This window comes from Calonectris borealis, unplaced genomic scaffold (genome assembly GCF_964195595.1).
Source record: "Calonectris borealis unplaced genomic scaffold, bCalBor7.hap1.2 HAP1_SCAFFOLD_33, whole genome shotgun sequence".
Classification (NCBI taxonomy): Eukaryota; Metazoa; Chordata; class Aves; order Procellariiformes; family Procellariidae; genus Calonectris; species Calonectris borealis.
Genome location: NW_027441449.1, coordinates 2,101,928 through 2,119,045, shown reverse-complemented (window position 1 = coordinate 2,119,045; position 17,118 = coordinate 2,101,928). Strand labels below are relative to the sequence as shown.

General features: G+C 60.5%; 1 protein-coding gene across 1 annotated transcript; it reads right to left on the bottom strand.

The window, feature by feature from the left end:
• Positions 1 to 798: 798 nt before the first annotated feature.
• Positions 799 to 16,770, bottom strand: LOC142076130 (adenylate cyclase type 10-like). The gene is made up of 24 exons (XM_075138511.1): positions 16,668 to 16,770; positions 15,733 to 15,926; positions 15,202 to 15,295; positions 14,818 to 14,903; positions 14,123 to 14,314; positions 13,888 to 14,009; positions 13,175 to 13,251; positions 12,684 to 12,873; positions 11,701 to 11,753; positions 10,085 to 10,238; positions 9,186 to 9,378; positions 8,575 to 8,661; positions 7,861 to 8,144; positions 7,116 to 7,252; positions 6,161 to 6,286; positions 5,992 to 6,023; positions 5,440 to 5,512; positions 4,969 to 5,214; positions 4,040 to 4,282; positions 3,655 to 3,706; positions 2,953 to 3,160; positions 2,474 to 2,581; positions 2,179 to 2,315; positions 799 to 919 (listed from the first exon to the last, which is right to left on the bottom strand). Exons 1-24 carry the CDS (start codon positions 16,768 to 16,770, stop codon positions 799 to 801), a joined length of 3,312 nt encoding a protein of 1,103 aa, XP_074994612.1.
• Between the last annotated feature and the right edge of the window lie 348 nt (positions 16,771 to 17,118).

Genomic DNA, 17,118 nt, shown 5'->3' with positions numbered 1-17,118 from the left:
TGGCTCCAACAATATTTGGGCTGTGAAGAGGAGGATTTGGGCTCTGCTTCTGCTGTGCAGGTGCTTGTGATGCCACGCGGTTGGGGTGCTGGTAGGGCAGGAACAGGCAGGTGTGAGCAGCCTGAGGGTGACTGCTCCGAAGGGGAAATGGCTGAGCAGAAGAACGTTCCTGGGAGCCTGGGGACCAGAAGCATCCTTGAAACGTGCAGCTGGCCGCTCTGGAGCACAGCTGGGTACCGAGAATCCAGGCACCTCCAGGTCATCTCTGAAGTGAGACTCTGTGACTTTATCGGTCCCCTTTTGGGCTGACTTTTGGAGTGGGTTAGCTTTATCCGCCCACCTCGGGGATGGCTGAAGGCACAACTGGCCACTGCAGTAGGTGCCACACATACGGACGGTCCCAGCTGGCAGCGGGGAGGCCATTACGTGCGGCCGGAGGGACCCCGGTCCTGCTTAACGCCTGTGTGAAGAAACGGAAGCTTTTGGACCAGAAGGCCTGGCACAGCTGTGAGCTCGGCCACCGAACTTCTGTGCTAAGGAGGGTGCCAGGGGCAAAGCTGCACAGGCAGAGCTCCTGCAGGTGACTGGAAGCTCCTCGAGTGAAGCCCCTGCCATTCTGCAGTTCCCTAACGGAGCTGCAATTCGCCGGTGAGCTCCTGCAGGTGACTGGAAGCTCCTCGAGTGAAGCCCCGGCCATTCTGCAGTTCCCTAACGGAGCTGCAATTCGCCGGTGAGCTCCTGCCCCTCTTCTGTAGCTATGCCCGCGATTTGGAAGCCTGCCACGATCTTACAGGTGCCTCAGCGTGAAGCGCAGAAGATAACAACTTCCAGATGCAAACCCTTCTCACGCCAAAGCCGCTGGTAGGCAGCCGGAGGGGATGAGCCTAAGGAATTCTGCCGCTGGGAGGAGTGCTGCCAGCTGGAAGGGCAGGAGGAGCGGACCTATGACCTACCTGCGTGCTGTGGCCCCACGTTTCTTCCCCAGTGTCTGCGGTGCTGCTTATGCACCGTAATTGTTCGTAGAGTTTTGCGGCAGACGCTGACTTGCGGGCAATGCGGGGCAGAAGGGTGTGTTGTTTCAAGTCCCCCAACGGGTTCAGACAAGGCAAAACCTTTGGAGATACCTGTCCAAAGTCCCCGCGGCAGCTGGGGCCCTTCCTGCCACCCTTGCCTTCTTAAACACGGAAACGATAGGACAGCGTATCTCAGAACGACAACAAAGGTCGTCATAAAGGAGACGTTTAATGAGACGGAACAGGGTGGCAATGAAGCTAAGCGGATCTGTGGCGGGAGTCTGCTGCCCAGTAGGAGTCCGCTGCCCTGTCCGTGTTGGCCTTCATGCGCGCTGCCAGGCGGGAGAACGTTGGTCCGCTGGGCGTTCCCTCCAGGCTGAAGAGGTGCTCCAGTAAGGAAAGGCAGCAGCTCTGCCGCAGCAGCCGGGCTAGCCTCTTCCTCCTGCCGCACAAGAGAAACTGCTGGGCCCAGGGGCACCCGCTGCACAGTGCTAAATGGGACAGGGACGGGGGAAGCGGGGCGGGGGACAAGCCAGTTACACCTCCTGGGAGGAAAGGGAGCTGATGGAGGGAGGGCTGCCGGAGCGGAAGGGGGCAGACAAAGAAGTGCCGCCGGGGGAAGCCGACCGCTGGAGAGGGCGTGTTGGCACTACAGCGCCGGGGGGGCCAAGCACAGCTGGGAACCGGCAGGAAAAGGGGGATCACTCTCTGAGCTTCCTCATCCTCACTCCTCACCTCCACCTACTGCTCCGTCCCCACGTCCTGCTCCTGCCTCCAGACCCCCTGCCCCTCTTCAGCCTCTGCTCCCTGTTCACAGCTCTCTCTTCCCAGCCACCACCAACCCCCTGCCACTGCCAACGCGCGCCGGCAGACGCATCCCCGGCTGCAAGCTGCTCTTTACCCAAAGGCGTGCTTTGTTCCCACGACTGCGCAGGGAGGGAGGGAGCGTGGGGCTCTGCCGGTCCCTGTTCTACCCGCGCATCGCTCCTTGGTGCCTCGGTCCTGCTAAGGCCCATGCGCCAGGTTAGGTGTGGCCTCAAGTCTAGGCAGGGCTGGGCCTGGGTGCCTGGGACCAGGGAGGAGATGGCTCTTCCTCCCCTGGGTTCTCAGTTCTGCTTCTTACCGGGCCTCCTGCGGCAGGGAGGATGCTCTTCTGGCAACGTACGCGGCACACGGCAACTTTTCCACCTGAGACTTGACAAAGGCTCCGAGGATGGTCCGGGGGAACTGCCTTTTGAGCAGGCTCAAAGCCTTCCTGATCATTTTCTTTGCCAGCTTCACACGTCCCATACGCCAGGAGGCCTGCAGAGGAAAAGGGAAACATCCCGACATGGCCGAGTTGCCCAAGAGACTGCAGGAATCTGCCAGTGGCTGGAGGTGCCGGGGATATCCCCTGCAACTGGGGCAGGCATCCAGCTCCGTCCCCAAGGAGATCCTTCCAGACCTCCCCGTCTCTTTACCTCCCCTTTGAGGCTGAAGAAGGTGGCCTCTTCGAAGCGGGCTATCACCTTCGCTCTCTCCGCTACTGAGTTCCTCAGAACCTCCGCTTCATTCAGCTTCATGAGGGCCTTTGCGCAAGCACACAGAGAGCAGGTGAGCGTGGGTGCGGAGCCCACGGCCAGCCCTGTCCTCCCTCGTTGCCTCCGGCATCGCTCTTAAGAGGGCCTGTTTCTCCCCCTGGTGATGCCCGCCCAAACACAGCCACGCTGGCTCAGAGCACAGCACCAGTGATCCTTCAGACCGCCTCCCTGCTAATGCCCCTCGTGCCAAGGGCACAGCGCCCTGCGTCTCTTGCCGCAGAAGAGGCGAACCGGAGGAAAAAGTCAGGGTCTGACCCCCGTCCCTTCCAAGGCACGCCCGACTGCAACGGGGAAGTTGTCCTGCCCGGAGCCAGGCAGGACTCCGTGCACAGTGGGTGCTGGCAAGCGGGGCACCTCACCATGTAGATGTTGGAGACGTGCAGGTAGGCAGCCACACACTCCAGGAGGTAGTAAAAGGCTCTGGCAGTATCGCCCATCGCCTTGTAGTGGCGAGCCAAAGGCACGAGCACCGATTCCACGATGGCTTCGCATTCACAGGAGCATGCGCTGCTGCTCTTCCCGTCGGTCTTGCTGGGCAGCTCAGCTGCTTGTTCGCTCTCTGCCGCACTGCTCAGAGGAGAGTTCCCGGGGAGGAAGAGAGCAAAGAACACACGGGCATCACCTCTGCTGGTCTTTCTCCCCACAGAGACGGCACCAAAAGCCCTTTGTTCAAAGCAGAGCACGAGGCCGCAGGCAGGCGTGACTCTTACAGGTGCTTTGTAGGTAGGGAGAAAAACACAAGCTGGGCTTTCTGTCACCTCCCACGGGCAAACCAGCCGAGTCCCTCTGGCGGCTTTTGCCCTGCAGATTTTGCAGCGCTACTCTGCAGGAACTGGAAAGCCAGGGCTGTTCCAGTGTAGTGTGGCGATCGCTCTGAGCCCACGGGCTTCCTCAGGCACTTTCTCATCTCCATGGCCATCTCCTCCCAGCTCCCACCCCACGGAAAGCCTCTTCCCTAAGCTAGAGTCACAACCAGCAGCCAAATGCCGGCACTTCCTTTGTCTCCTCTGGAGACCCTGAGCTCACTGGCTTCAAAAATAATCAAAATTTTGTCTGCTCACCCAAAATCCTCCTCCGTGAAAGCCTGCTGCTGCTGCAGAGGATCTGCAGCATCTGGGAAGAGAACAGGGGGTTAGACACCTCCTCGCCTACCCCAGGGGCAGAGCTGCTCTCCCTCTCCCAGCGGCCTTGCAAGAATCCTTGCAAGGGTCCCGACACACAGAGGAAAGTCTGCCGTGGTCGTCCTCACCTCCTGGGCTGGTCCCTAGCAGATCTACTCCCACCCGATCCCCAGCACACACCCCTGGGCTCCTGGAGGGCCCGGGCTGCGGAGCACGGTGCACAGCATACCCTCGGTGTCGCGGATCCTATTCCTCTTCAGCTGTTCTCCTGCCAACACCAAGGCCTCCCAGCTGCACGAGTCGCCCTGCTCAGCAGGGCTCCGACAGCTCCCTCCGTCCTGGGTGCTGGTGACGGCGAAGCGGTGGAAGGCCACAAAGTCCCCTTGGCCGCAGCTCTGGCATTTGTGTGCGTGCTGCTCCAGGAAGGCGGCACACTTGCGGTGCAAGGTGCCCCGCTGTCTCGCGGGCCACAGCTCGTAGGCAACCTCCCGCAGCAGTGGGACGCGGAAGGCCAGGACGCTGCACTGCTGCTGCACGGCCTTCCTGCTCAGACAGGGGCTCTCCATGCCTGCAAGGCAAAGGGCCTTTGCATCAGCCCGAGCTGGGGCCAGGGCTCGGGGCCGTCCCAACCGGGGCGCGAAAGTCCTGCCTTGGTGCGCAGCCTGGGCAGCGAACCAGCGCTGCTGCACGCCGAGCCTTGCGGCGCGGGGCGAAAGGGCCCGGCTTGCTTTGCTGACGCTAGGACAGCCCCGGGGACACAGCGCTCAGCTACGCTCCGGGCAGGAGCTGGGGGTGTTGCCGCCAGCCGAAGCAAGCCCCAGCCAGCGCCTTCTCCCCGCTCTTGGCAGGGCAGTCCCCAGCCTCCTGAGCTCTCCCCTCTGTCACAGGGGAATCAAAGCTGAGTAAAGGCCTGTCGAAGGCCCCAGGGCACTCTGGAGGGCATCTTTCATCTGGACGCTGCAGGCGGCCGGGAGAGGACGTCAGGGATTCCACACGCCCTCTCATGCCTGCGCCACGAGCAGTGCTTGGAGGCAGGGGAGCGGAGGCCCTTGGGCCAGCTGGTGGGACCTTCCCTCCGGCGAAAGCTGGTGTGCTTTGAGATCGACCTGTGAGACCTTTGAACAGCCCACGCCGAACAGCCGTGCCTGCCTGAGCTCCACCCGCCCATCACGGGGGGGAAGCGCACCATGCCCCGGGGAGCCCTGCCGGGACACAGCCGGGAGCTCCCTGGCTCACCTCACTGCTACCCCTTACCGTGCTCTGCCTGCGGGCAGATGGCTGGCCCCTCTTGGGCATCTTCTGGCAGCTCTGTGTCTTTCAGCCACTTAAGGATGTTGTCGCTCACCAGCATGTCCAACAAGCAATTCATCTTGTGCCTGACGTCAGCGGGAAGGATGTGCGACAGCATCTGGGTGGTAAACACCGGCCCGATGACAGCTGCGAACTTCAAAATCATCTGCTTCAGTGGCTTTGTCCGGTCGAGCTGAGCCAGCACAACCTCTGTCAAAAAGAAGCAACACGTCTCCCTCTTGCCTGTTCCCCAGGCTGAGGCTGCAAAGTTTCAACACGTGAAACGGGGTAGACTTTGGCCTCCTCTCCTCGGGACTGCGCCTGCTGGGCAGTCGCAGCCCAGGGTAGGCGTCTTCAAAACGGCTCCGCTCCTGTTGGAATCGCAGGCCACGAGGCCTGGGGAAAAGCGAGATGCTCAAACAAATGCTCCCCCACCGAGGCAGAGGAGGGCAGGATCCAGCAGGTACAGGCATCCCGTGCTGCGCCCGGCCAGACCTGGAGTAGGTTTCTGCCCAACAGCGCACGCAGAGAACGGAGAACTTTCCCCACCTCAGAGGGGGACTGGGAGCTCCCCACAACGGTTGTCTTAACTTGCCCAGACGATACTATTCCTTTCTTTTGGTTTTCTTCTGGGCTTGTTTTTGGACAAAGCAACTTAATAGCGGGAATGCTTTAGCGTGACGTTTCTCCAAGGTTCATACAAATGGCTACGGCTAGAGAGGAGGGACGCTCCTTGACAGCTCCCCATCCAGCTCCCCTGGCTACGGGGGGATTTCTGTGCCAATCCACAGAAAAAAAATGGATTTGATTTGGGTCAAGTGCCTTGAGACCAGCGTTAGCTGGGGAACTTAAAAAGAGAATAGCGAGGTAGAAGCCACATTCAAAGCTGAGTCAGAGGCAAGTCACAGATTTTTCCCAGCAAAGGATTTGTTTCTGTGAGAAAAGGGAGCCGTGTTAGTCTTGCACCAATAACCTTTTCTCTCCTACCTGCTGCTGGAAAGCAGCCAGCAGGCTCACAGCTGGTGCACACCCAGGAGGGGAAAACGGCTGCCCGCAACCCCAGGCCTGTTTCTGGTTCCCAGCAGAGCCCCCGGGCTGAGAGGGCGACTCTGCAGCCCCCCGGGCAGAGCGGGCAGAGCGGCGCTCGGCCCCTCACCTTTCAAGGTGGCGGGCAGCACGGTGTTCTCCAGGTTCACGTCTGGTCTGATGATGCAGACCCTGCCGTCGGTCCCCGCGCTGGAGCTCGAGGGTGCTGGGAGGGACGACGCCTCGACTGCAGAAGCTGGGTGGAGCAGGAGAGCACGAATAAGGCAATTTGCAAAGGGACTTGCAGCTTGCAAACATCTCAAAATTCACCTGAGATGGGACAAGTCCCACCTTACGTGGCCCAGTGCGGGCGCGCTGACCTGCCTGTGCTGAACGTGGTCATTGAGCAGAGCAAAACAGTTTCTTTGCATAGCCCTCCCAAAGATGTTCTGCCTTCAGACCAGCTTTCCCAAACAGTCCCTCAGTCAAAGCTTCCGCGACTGAACGCCCCGGGACAGAAAGCAGCAGCATCGCTGCCTTCAACAGCGCTGCCTCGCAGCCAGGGAAATTGCCGGCGATGATGCAAAACGGAGCGTCAGTCCTGGCTGTTCCCAAGGCCACAGCACTCTGGCTGGCATTGCTCTCTCGGCGGCATTACCACCGTTTTCTTCTATTACCAGCATCCTTCTGGGGATTTATGGGTTTGGATTCAAGTTTCCCGGGCCTGTCCCCCACCTCAAGCTGGGGTTTGTTCTCAAGCGAGCTGGCATTTGGCCAAGGCAAATGACATGCCCACTAGGACGCCTAAGAAACAGCAGAAACATGTGCTCCAGAACAATCTCCCCTGTTTTAGCCCCCCAGCCCCTGCCCCAAGAATTTAGGCCCCTCCAAGCCACCAGAACTCGCTAGCCCCTGCTTTGGCTGTCCCAACAGCAAGGCACGCAGGAGCCCACACCTCCGCCAGACCAAGTTCTGCCCTGCTGCAGGATCTGACTCTGCCCAGATCCGTGGGGGAACGACGGGGCAAGACTGTGCTGCGGAGAATGCGCCACAACAACTCGCTCGTCAGCCGTAAAGGTGCTTACTGATCAGGCTCTCCCAGTTGTCCTCTGCTTTTTCACCCTGCCTCCGGGTGCGGAACAGGAGCATGTCGTTGCTGCGAAGGCAGCGCAGCAGCTCCTCGCAGTAATATGGGTTCCCCGAGCTCCTTTGGATCAGGAACCTGGACAGGAGCAGACCCAGCAGTGACCAGCAGAAGGGAAGTAAGGTGAAACACAGTTCGGGTGGGTGGTGAGTCACTCGCGCCTAACAGGGGAGCCGGCAGCCAGCTACACCTCACTTTTGAAAGGGACGGTCCTCCCGCTGGCTTGGGCTTTTGGGCCCCCCTGCACCTCCAGCCTTCGCTGAAGTCCATGGGAAAAGAATTGCGGACAACGCCCAAAGCACCGAGCAGCGAGCCCGGCCTTTCCTCTCCGCAGGAGCTTAGGTCCTCTCTGGCAGCAGGGCGGACCTCTGCCCCAGGGAATCTCCCCCACAGCCTGGCCACCTAGACCGAGGCCTTTTCACAGCCCGGCCACGCTGGGGCTCGGGACTCTTCCTCCCTGCCTCCCTTCCTCCCTCTGCAACAGCCCCGCGCTCTGTGTCTGGGGAGTCGCCCGCTCTCAGCTCCCGCCTGCCGGGGCCAGGCACAACAAGCAACCCCCGTCAGGCACTCGCTAGAGTCAGTGCTGCTTCTGGAGGCCCTGCGCTCCCTCTCCTGGGGGGTTGATTCCCTTCCACGGTCTGCAGAGGTTCGAGCCCTCAGGAAGAGCTCCCCTGGCTCCAACTTACCTCGCCAGATCCCTGGAGATGCTGACCACTCCGAGGTTCTTGCAGACTTTCTGCACCACGGCTGAGGGTTTCAGCTCAGCCAGACGAAGATAGGTGATTTTCTGGGGTGTTGTGTTGTCTGCTGCAGCTTTGCGGAAGTTCTCTGTTCTCGCGTAGCCCGGAGCTAAGCTTATGACCATGAAGAGGGAGATGTTTCGGAGCACGGGTGACATGATACTCCAGGAGGCAAGGTCGATGAAATGGGCATTGCCGATGACAACTATGCCAAATTCTCCTCCAATGGTCTGAAAAAAGCAGGTTGTTCTGAGGGGAATCCGGTGGATTCTCAAGCGTCTTCCAGGGGAGGTTTAGCCTCTCTCTCCAGAGGATTCTCTGAAGTCTCTCCTCAACCACTTCCCTGCTCAGCAGCTTACTGACACTTAATTCCCTTGAGACTTTCAGGTCGCACCTAACATCACTTGCCCTGCAGGAGGAGGGAGCTTGGCCGAGGGAATGCAGAAGACTGTTTCTCCTGCAGGGCAGGCTTTACAGGAGGAAAGTTACGGGGTGTGTTTGTGGGGCTGCGGGGGGAGGTGGGGGGTTTCTCGGGCCCTGAAGCGCGATGACCCAGGCACGTGGTCCTCCCACCCGCTCACACTGCTGTGGCGCAGAGCCCGCAGCCGGCAGGGTTGTTGTCCTTCTGCGACCCAGGAGGAAGGAAGGAGAAATGCTCACCTTCTCTAGCACTTTCGTCCAAGTCGCGTGCAATTCATTTTTTCTTTCCGTTTCATGCATCTTGCGAACCTTGTCCGAAACGGGAAACTGGCCAGAAAAGCAGAGTCAGGGAGAAACGTCACTCCGGGGCTAGGCACGCTTACCCACCAAGCAAGAGTGCAGAGCAAACCGCCGCTGCTGGCCTCAGCACCCCACCTCTCCCCAACACGGGGAGCCCCAGTGGGGACTTCGCCCGGAGCCTCAAGCAGAGGCCCTCTGCTGAGGGTCTTTGGCAGAGCTGGGGCTTTGGGGTGGGCTGAAGAGCTGGTTCTCCGGCTGTGGGCATCTCGGGCTGGCTGGAGCAGACCGCTCACGCAGCAGTGACCTCAGCACCAGGGCAGCACCAGCCTCTCTCCAACGCACTTCCAGGGTGCTGAGCAAGGCACCGGGCGCTGCCGGCTGAAGTGCGGGACATGATCTCACCACCGGGCCCGGGAGTGGGAAACGTGTGCCGTGCCCCCTGCGATTCCCACCCTGAGCTAAGGCACGCCCAGCAGCGCGCCCACACAACGTCGGACCCCGAAGAGCTCAGGAGGCGGCCTCCTCCAGGGCCAGAGAGGCCTCTCTCTTACCTCGACGAGGAAAATGTCATTGAGGTGGCAATAGCTGCTCTCTTCGATGGTCCCTTGGAGCTTTTCCTGCAGCACGCTCTGCCTGGCGCTGCTCGATTCACAGTCGTGGAGGCCCAGAGCCCTGGCCATCAGGGTACGGAGGGCAGAGAAGGACTGCCTCATGTTGACCTCGACCAGTTTCATGGCAACCACCCTGCCGTGCAAAAGCAAAAGGGACTGAGCTCCCCAACGGCCCATGCCTTCTAAGACCAAAGGGTGGAGGTGCCCTTGCGCGGGGCTCTTCAGCCACCCATCCCAAAGTGCTTCCCAGAGAAGCCCAAGCTTTTCACTCCCCGTACGAGAAAGGGCACAGAGGGGCAGTTGCTGCCAGGCCACTGGGAGAGCTGGGCCCAGACCCCCTGTCGGCCCCAGGTCTCGCTACGTGCCCCCTGCAGAGGAACTCACGGGGCTAAGAGGCAAGGGTGGAGCAAGGGGTGAGCTTGCCTTTGGGCTCCAGACCTCAGCAGTCTGCCTCCCAGGCCACAGGAAGGCTTTTCTGCCCCAGTCCTCCCGCTGGGACACAGGCAGAGGGCAAGCAGGGCTTCTGGGACGGGCCACCCTGCTGTCTGTTGGGTCTGGAGCCAGCTGAAGAGCACTGAGCTTGGGCTCTTTCCTTCTATCTGTGCCTGGCCCAGAGGTGAAGGAGGAAAGGCCATGGCTCAAGAAGCCACTTCCAACTCCCCGAAGAGGCAGAGGCGGGAGCCGAGCACACAGGAGCTCCTAGGGAGTGTCTCCAGGAGGCTTTTTCGGGAGGCTGCAGTCCAAGGGCCAGGCGCACTGGCAGAGGGGCTGGAGTGTTCCATGGCTGTCAGGGGATGGGCAGGGGCAGTGTCCCAAAGCTACGGGTCAAAAACCTGTACCTGTAGCCAGCTTCCTGGCCTAAATGGGCCAGTTCAGTAAGTAAGTGGCTCCTGCCGGAGCCCAGCCTGCCCTCAAATGCCAGGATGTGCCTTTGTCCTAACTCCTTATAGGCTTCCAAGCAGCTGCGAAAGAGGTCAATCTCCTTCTCCCGACCTGGGAAGACAAACAAGAAAAGGAGCTGCTGGGGTGTGCTGAAAAGCAAAGAGCCGTCCCTTCAGCTGGCACCCTCCACCGCAGCTTCCCTCCCCGCCACCGCACCCGCCAGCCTGCCTACACCCAGGCCTCCTTCCCGCCCTCTCATCCCGGCTTTTGCCCCTCTGCCTTCCTCAGCGCGGCAGCAGACCCGCCTGCCCGCCTGCCCCACAGCGCCGCTCCCGTGCCCTCTTCCCTGCCCCGCTCCCCTCCCGTAAGCACAGAGATTCAGCCGGCCCCACGCGACTCCCCGCGCCGATCCGGCGCGAGACTGGAAGGGGTGATTTGAGTCGCTGCAGGCAGCTATGTCCCAAACAGACTCCTCGCTGTACTGTGAGCCGCAGAGCACTTCCCAGTAGCTAAGGCGGCATCTTCAAACCTGTACTGGTTTTGGCTGGGCTAAAGTTAACCTTCTTCAGTAACAGCTCCTACGGTGCTGTGTTTTGGATTTGTGACCCAACATCGGCGTTGATAACACAACGATGTTCGAGTTGTTGCTGAAGAGTGCTCGCACGGCGTCAAGGCCTTTTCCATTCCTCACGCCGCCCCGCCAGCGAGCAGGCTGGGGGTGCGTAAGAAGCTTGGAGGCGGCGCAGCCGCGACAGCTGACCCAACTGCCCAAAGGCCTATTCCGTGCCATGTGATGCTGTGCTCAGCAAGAAAAGCTGGGGGAAAGGAGGAGGAAGGGGGACATTCGGAGTTATGGAGCTTGTCTTCCCAAGTCACCGTTACGCACGATGAAGCCCTGCTTTCCTGGAAGTGGCTAGACACCTTCCTGCCGAAGGGAAGCAGTGAATGAATGCCTGATTTTGCCTTGCGCGCGTGCGCAGCTTTTGCTTTCCCTATTAAGCTGTCTGTATCGCAGCCCACCAGTGTTCTCCCTTTTGCCCTTCCAATTCTCTTCCCCATCCCACTGTGGGGAGCGAGCGGCTCTGTGGGGCTGAGCTGCCTACTGGGCTTAAGCCATAGCAGGGCCCAAAACATCCGGCAAGACACCGAGCGATTAAAGGCATCCCGCGTGTCCTGACATTTCCATGTCTACTCGCAGACGCTGCCAAGAAAGGAACTCCGAGGAGTACGAGGGGGAGAACCCACCACCAAAACTCTCCGTCAGTCTGGCAGAAGGAAATCTCTTTCCTGACCCCAAAGATGGGGATCAGCTTAGCCCCCGGGGTGTGAGCAGCTCCATAGTTGAAAGGAACCTTTGTACGAGGTCTGGAGCACGGCAGGGAGCACCAGGCGCCTCACCCTGCTTTCCACTCCACAGATACCAACCAAGTAGAGGCCAAGACAGGCGGCACTTCCTTAGGGCCGCTGCAGGCAACACCATCCCTGGCAAAAGCTTCTCCCTTCCCAGCGTGGCACTAAAAGTTACCACGGGGAAGAAACTGGGGTTCAGAAGAGCAAGGCGTTCTCCACCTACCCAGCAAGGGGAGTTCCTCTGACCTCTCCGTGGTAAGAGCCATGCCAAATATGCTAGAAGCAGGGGAAAAGAAAACACAAGTCAATTAGCTGGTGAGAAGCCAGGGGACACAGAGAAGCAGCCTGACGTGGAGGGGCAGGATGTGCTCCTCGGGTACCTGCTGTTCTTTCGAGCAGCATCTTATCCCCTGCACGCTCCCCCAGCCAAAGTTCAAGCTGCACATTAGGACAGCTTCAAGCATAGAGAAGCCCAACGGCCATGGTGGGACAGGAGGACGTATCAAGAATCCATCCCCAGAGGCCAAACCCAGAGAAATTGGAGACATGAAAGAAGGCAGGGTGTGCTCTTGGCTAGCAGACAGCTTCACCACGCTGGCCAAGAAAAGCAAGTGCCTTGGAAAGGAGGACTTGTGTCACTGAACGAGTTGGGATGCCAAGCACCTGACACCTGTGGCTCAAGTCTTCCTGTAGTTTCAAAGAGGCGGCGATGTTAACATTCAAACCGTCATCCAAAGAGAAGGTTAAATCCTGGCCCAGAGGAAGAGCTGAGATTTCAGCAGGAAGACACGAGGAAGAGTGTCCCGATGGTCCACATTCCCCATGGGGACCGGACTGGCCCAAAGCTTCCTGCTCGGAAGCCGCTGGGACAAAAACCTCCTTAGGTCAGCATTACCAGGGCACGTGGTGGAGCAAGCACGGCACGGAAAGCCCAGTTGAAAGCCATTTGGACAGAGCCTGCAAGGCCAGGTTGTGTCTGCCAAGACAGACAAACCGTCCCCATCCCTGTGGCTACTCCCGCTCTCTCAGCAGCAGGAGACAGCAGGGGAGAGAGGCAAAAAGCCTCCCACGCCAGGGCTTCTGACCCTCTCAGCCCCACGGAAGGGAGACCAGCCCGGTCTCTCTCTGCAGAACTCCTCTTTGCTGGCCAAGGCTGCACCCTTGGTGCCACCGTCCCCTCATCCAGCCCTCTCAGAGGACACTCACTCCTCCTTGGTGATCCCCAGGTATTCATAGACAGTGCCAGGGTGTTCAAGGCCTTTCATCTCCTTGTCCTCCAGCTTCTTGAAGTAGTGAGGGGGCAGCCGAGAGGCGGCGTACGTCACTGCATCACAGGACACCAGCCCAGGGTAGTTCACCATCATCCGGGCTGCCAAATTCACCTTCTGGCCAATGACTGCCAGGGAGAGAGAGAGAGCACGCGTTGATGTACCTGTGCCACCCGCCCCGCGACGCCCTTCCCAGCCAACGGCCGCCTCGCCTCCGGCACAGGCCAACGCCACGGCGGGGTCAGCAGAACCCAGGGGAACAACTGGCCGCGGAGCCCATTCTCCCGCCCTGGGCCAGGACCGGCGCCGCCTGGGCCATTCCCGACCGGCTGCTGGGCAAGCCCTCTCCCAGCCCGCCTTCCTCTTCCAGGCTGCTGTGCGTAAGCGGGCCCACGCCAGCCTCCCGCGCCGCAGACGTGTGCCTCCTACCTGTGTATTCGTGCCGCAAAGGGTGGCCAAGGACTCCGCAGAACACCGTCCCGCTGGTAACGGCAACAGACACTGCCCTGGCACACAGGGAAACGGTGTGGCTTCAGCAGCGTCCCAGGCACAGTCCTGCCCGCCCGGCTCCATCCCTTCCTGCCCCTCCCCGCGGCGCTAGCCTGGGCCGCCTGCCGTCCTGCCCCGCCAGCGCGGGCCTCGGGGACGTGGAGAGCTCAGGGGTGCGACATGCCCGGGTTGCAAAGGACAAAGGACAGGGGTAGAGCGCGTGCAGGAAGTTTGGGACTCTTCCCCTGAGGCCACGTTCCCTGAGCTGCGACCTGCAGAAGGCCCCAGCCTTCTTGTGAGAAAAGAGAGAGGGAAGAAGGCCCCCATGATGTCACCGCCTGCGATGACAGCAACTTGAGATGAGGTGGCTTCAGTTCATGGGCCAGTCGCCCAGAAGGGCCTTTTCCCTCTGGCACCAAGGAGCCTCTCGCCCTTGCGAGGGCTCGCTCCAGCACGGTGGCTAGCAGGGTGTGCTTGGAGGGAGTCCGCCTGGCTGCCGTGGGCTAAGCCCAGGGGTCACCTGCCACTTCTCAGGGCACTGCCTCCTTCCTGCCAGGGACGAGGGCGGGCAAGCTAGAAGGCACGTCTCTTTCTGGTAAGCCCCCTTGCACCGTCCCAGGCAGCGTGCACCCGCCCCCCCACCACACACTCACTGTATTTCCCTGAGCATCATGGGGCACGCGTAGGAGATCTGACTAGCGCACTGCAAGGCGTGAACGCTCTCGTAGGGCAGCTTTTCTCCGGTGAGCCCAAACACGCAGAGGAACGTGCAGCCCTGCCAAGGACAGATGCAGCACATCTTGCTACGACGCCTAAGTAGGGTCTCTCCCTCTTGCTCACCGCCCACCCTCTCGGGGTAGGGGGAGACGATTGCTCCCTCACACTCACTTTATCAAACAGGAGGACTTTGTTGATTTCGCCGTTGTGCGGACGGAGGATTTCTAGCATCATCCTGCTGGCATTGCGGAGGATTACGCAGAAATCCTCTTTGCTGCTTCCTGCAGCCAGCCGCAGTTGGACGAAGAGGCTGGTGACCGGCCGCAGCTCAGAGAAGAAGTCCAGCGGCACTCTGTCATCAAGCTGGAAGACAAGAGCAGGACGGCTTCACCGCCCAGCTCTCCCGGGGGCTTACTGCCCACCCCCCATCCCGAGGGAGAGCAGGCGTACCGGCAATAGCAGGTACGAGGAGGAAGGGGTAAATCCTCCTCTGGGTGCAGATGGCCGGCAGGCTGCCCGGCCTGCGGCAGGCAGATACAGGTACGGACATGAGGGGCGACCCTCAGGAGCGCCCCAGGGACTTCACTGGAATCTCCCCTTTATCCCACCGTCATGTCCGCAGCACATCCAGAACCATAGCCACGGCAAAGACAGAGAGACAGACGCCCGCCTCCCGCCACCCGCGTCTCTCTGAGGACAACGCACGCAATGGTGCAGCACCGGTGCCCCTTGGCTCAGTTTCCCCGCGTTGTCGTCTCAGGGTGCATTTTCTTTTGTTTGGCTGTTCTCGTGAGAACTCCATCTCTGCAGTGCACCGCTGCTGCCCTCCAAAAACGCAGCCCCCGGCAGTGGTGGCCTGGCCATACCTTCCTGAGAGCAGCTTCTGGTATGTACTTCCTAATCTCCTCCTCCGCATCGGGGTCATGGGGCATAAGAGGAGGCCTCATGGCACCTGAGGAGAGAAAGTGCAGGTGGTCGCTGGGAGGATGGGACTACGAGGCGGTGGAAAGCAGGGAGGAGAAAGAGCCTTCTCGTTTGCTCACGTTGCCACCTCCAGATGCTCGGGGCAGAACTGTCCCCTGCAGGAGGAGGCAGCAGCAGTGACTGCCCCAGCCGATGCACAGGAGGGCCAAAAGCGTGAGCGCTGACGGAAAGGGGGAAGAGGGCAGAAGTGGTTCCTCTCTGGCCCCTGAAGCAGCCGGGCCGCACCTTCCCAGGCAGTCACAGAAGAAGGTGAAGCTGGCACTCACCTTCCCCTTCCAAGCGGTGCTCCATTGGGTATTGGACAAGCCTGCGTAAAACGTCTTGGGATTCTGACCAAGGCATCCAATCCATGTCCGTAACCTGAAGACACAGGGAATGAAAGCGCTGCCACTGGCCTCCCCAGGAGCCCCAGGGGACAGAGCCTGCCCCCCACTGTCACTGCCCAGAAGAGGGGAGAACAAGCCCTCCTGGCTGGATGGGACAGCAGTGCTTCCTCAGAAGCACCGGAGCTGGGCAGGCATCCCCCAAGCATCCCCCAGCTGTCAACAACAGCTCCGTGACCCACAGAGGACATTGCTGGTGGGGCCAGAACCCTTCCAGCGCCTCCTGACCCCTCAAACCCAGCAAGCCCAGCCCACAGGTACCCCTGAGGTGGAAGGACAAGAGCTTCAGCTGCCTGCCCGCTTTCACAGCTACAACTCCCTCCACATTCAGCTCCTCAGCCTTCTGACACCTCCCTCCTTCATGCCCAGGTCGGGGTCTTCAGAATGGCTCTAGACGCCATCCCATCCACCCACCTTCCTAGCTCTTTTGCCTTCACATCTCCTGGTCCTGAGACTCTGCTGCTCACATTGCTCCCAGGCGGCGGCCGAGAGGATAACTTCGCCTGCCGTTGCAAGCTCTTGGGCCTCACAAACTTCATCCAGGGCCGGGCCAGAGATCAAGAAGTACTGCCACGTCCTCTGTCTGACAATCAGGAGGTCCATGGGCCCTGCAGAGATCCCTGGTGAGAGAGGGAGAAGCAGAACTGTCACAGGGAACGTTTTGAGCTCCGCAGCCCCCGGCATCTCAGCTGTTCAGAAGCTGATCTGAAGCCCAGCGGGGAGATGGGCGTTATGGAGGGGGAGGGCACCCTCCGTCCGACTCGGGAGCGCACTGACACGGGTCCCTGAAACGGGTGTCTAGAAATAGAATGTGTTGAGAGTGCCGGGCGTCAGAAGCCCTGCCTGCCCCAGAAGCCCAGCAAACCAGCAGGCTTGATCACCGCCTGCTCCGTTTACGTGCAGGCAGGTTGTAGCTCTCTGCTTGAGAAAACACAACAGCCTGCCAAAGCCCTTCCCACAGCTGTCTGCAAAGCCGTTCCCCTTTGCTCTTTGTGCAAGGCAGGGGAGAATCCAGCAGGGGAAAGGGGGCAAAGCTGCCCCCACCTGAAAAAAATGAAAGGGTAGCTCCCTCCTGCAGAGGTCTCTGCTAAAACGGACATTCCAAGACCCTAATACTTGATCTGACACCCGCTCTGCCTTGAAGCTTCCTCTGCATCTGCAAACGCGTGCAAACCCAGCAGTCCTGGTCTCCCATCCCCGCTCCGACCACAGCTGGCCCCCTGAATGCTTGCAGGAGATGCTTTCCTTTGGCACCAGCCCCAGTAGGGATCCCCGCATTCCCTGCCGGTGAGAAGCACCCTGTGGCACGGGAGAGTGCCACGGCTCTGCGCCTGGCACAGCACCCGTACCTATCTTCAGCTGGATGTTCTGACGCACGTTCGTCTCATGACTCCCGTGTTTCTTCTGGATCTGCCGGCTACATTGCAGCACCAGGCGGATGGTCTTAGCCATCTCCTGGGGGGGGGCTCTCCACAGCACCAGCACAGCATCCCCTGGGGAAAGCGAGGGGAAGGTACAGGCTCTGCTGAGCCCTGACTCTCCCCGACCTATGCTCAGTGGCAGGGGCAGCAGAAACCGGCCGCCGTGCTGAGGAAGATGGGCTTGTGGGAGGGCATCCTGCTGGAGCACCACACCCTGGGCACCGGGACACCTCTCCTCTCCCGGGCCAGCCGCAGCAGCAGCCAGCCGGCAGCGGTGGCACCCCCCGCCCCGAGCGCTCCTCTGCAGCTGCAGCGCACCAGGGACGACCCCTCCCCTCGCAGCCTGGCAGCCCGAGCTCCGCCATCACCAGGACCTCCC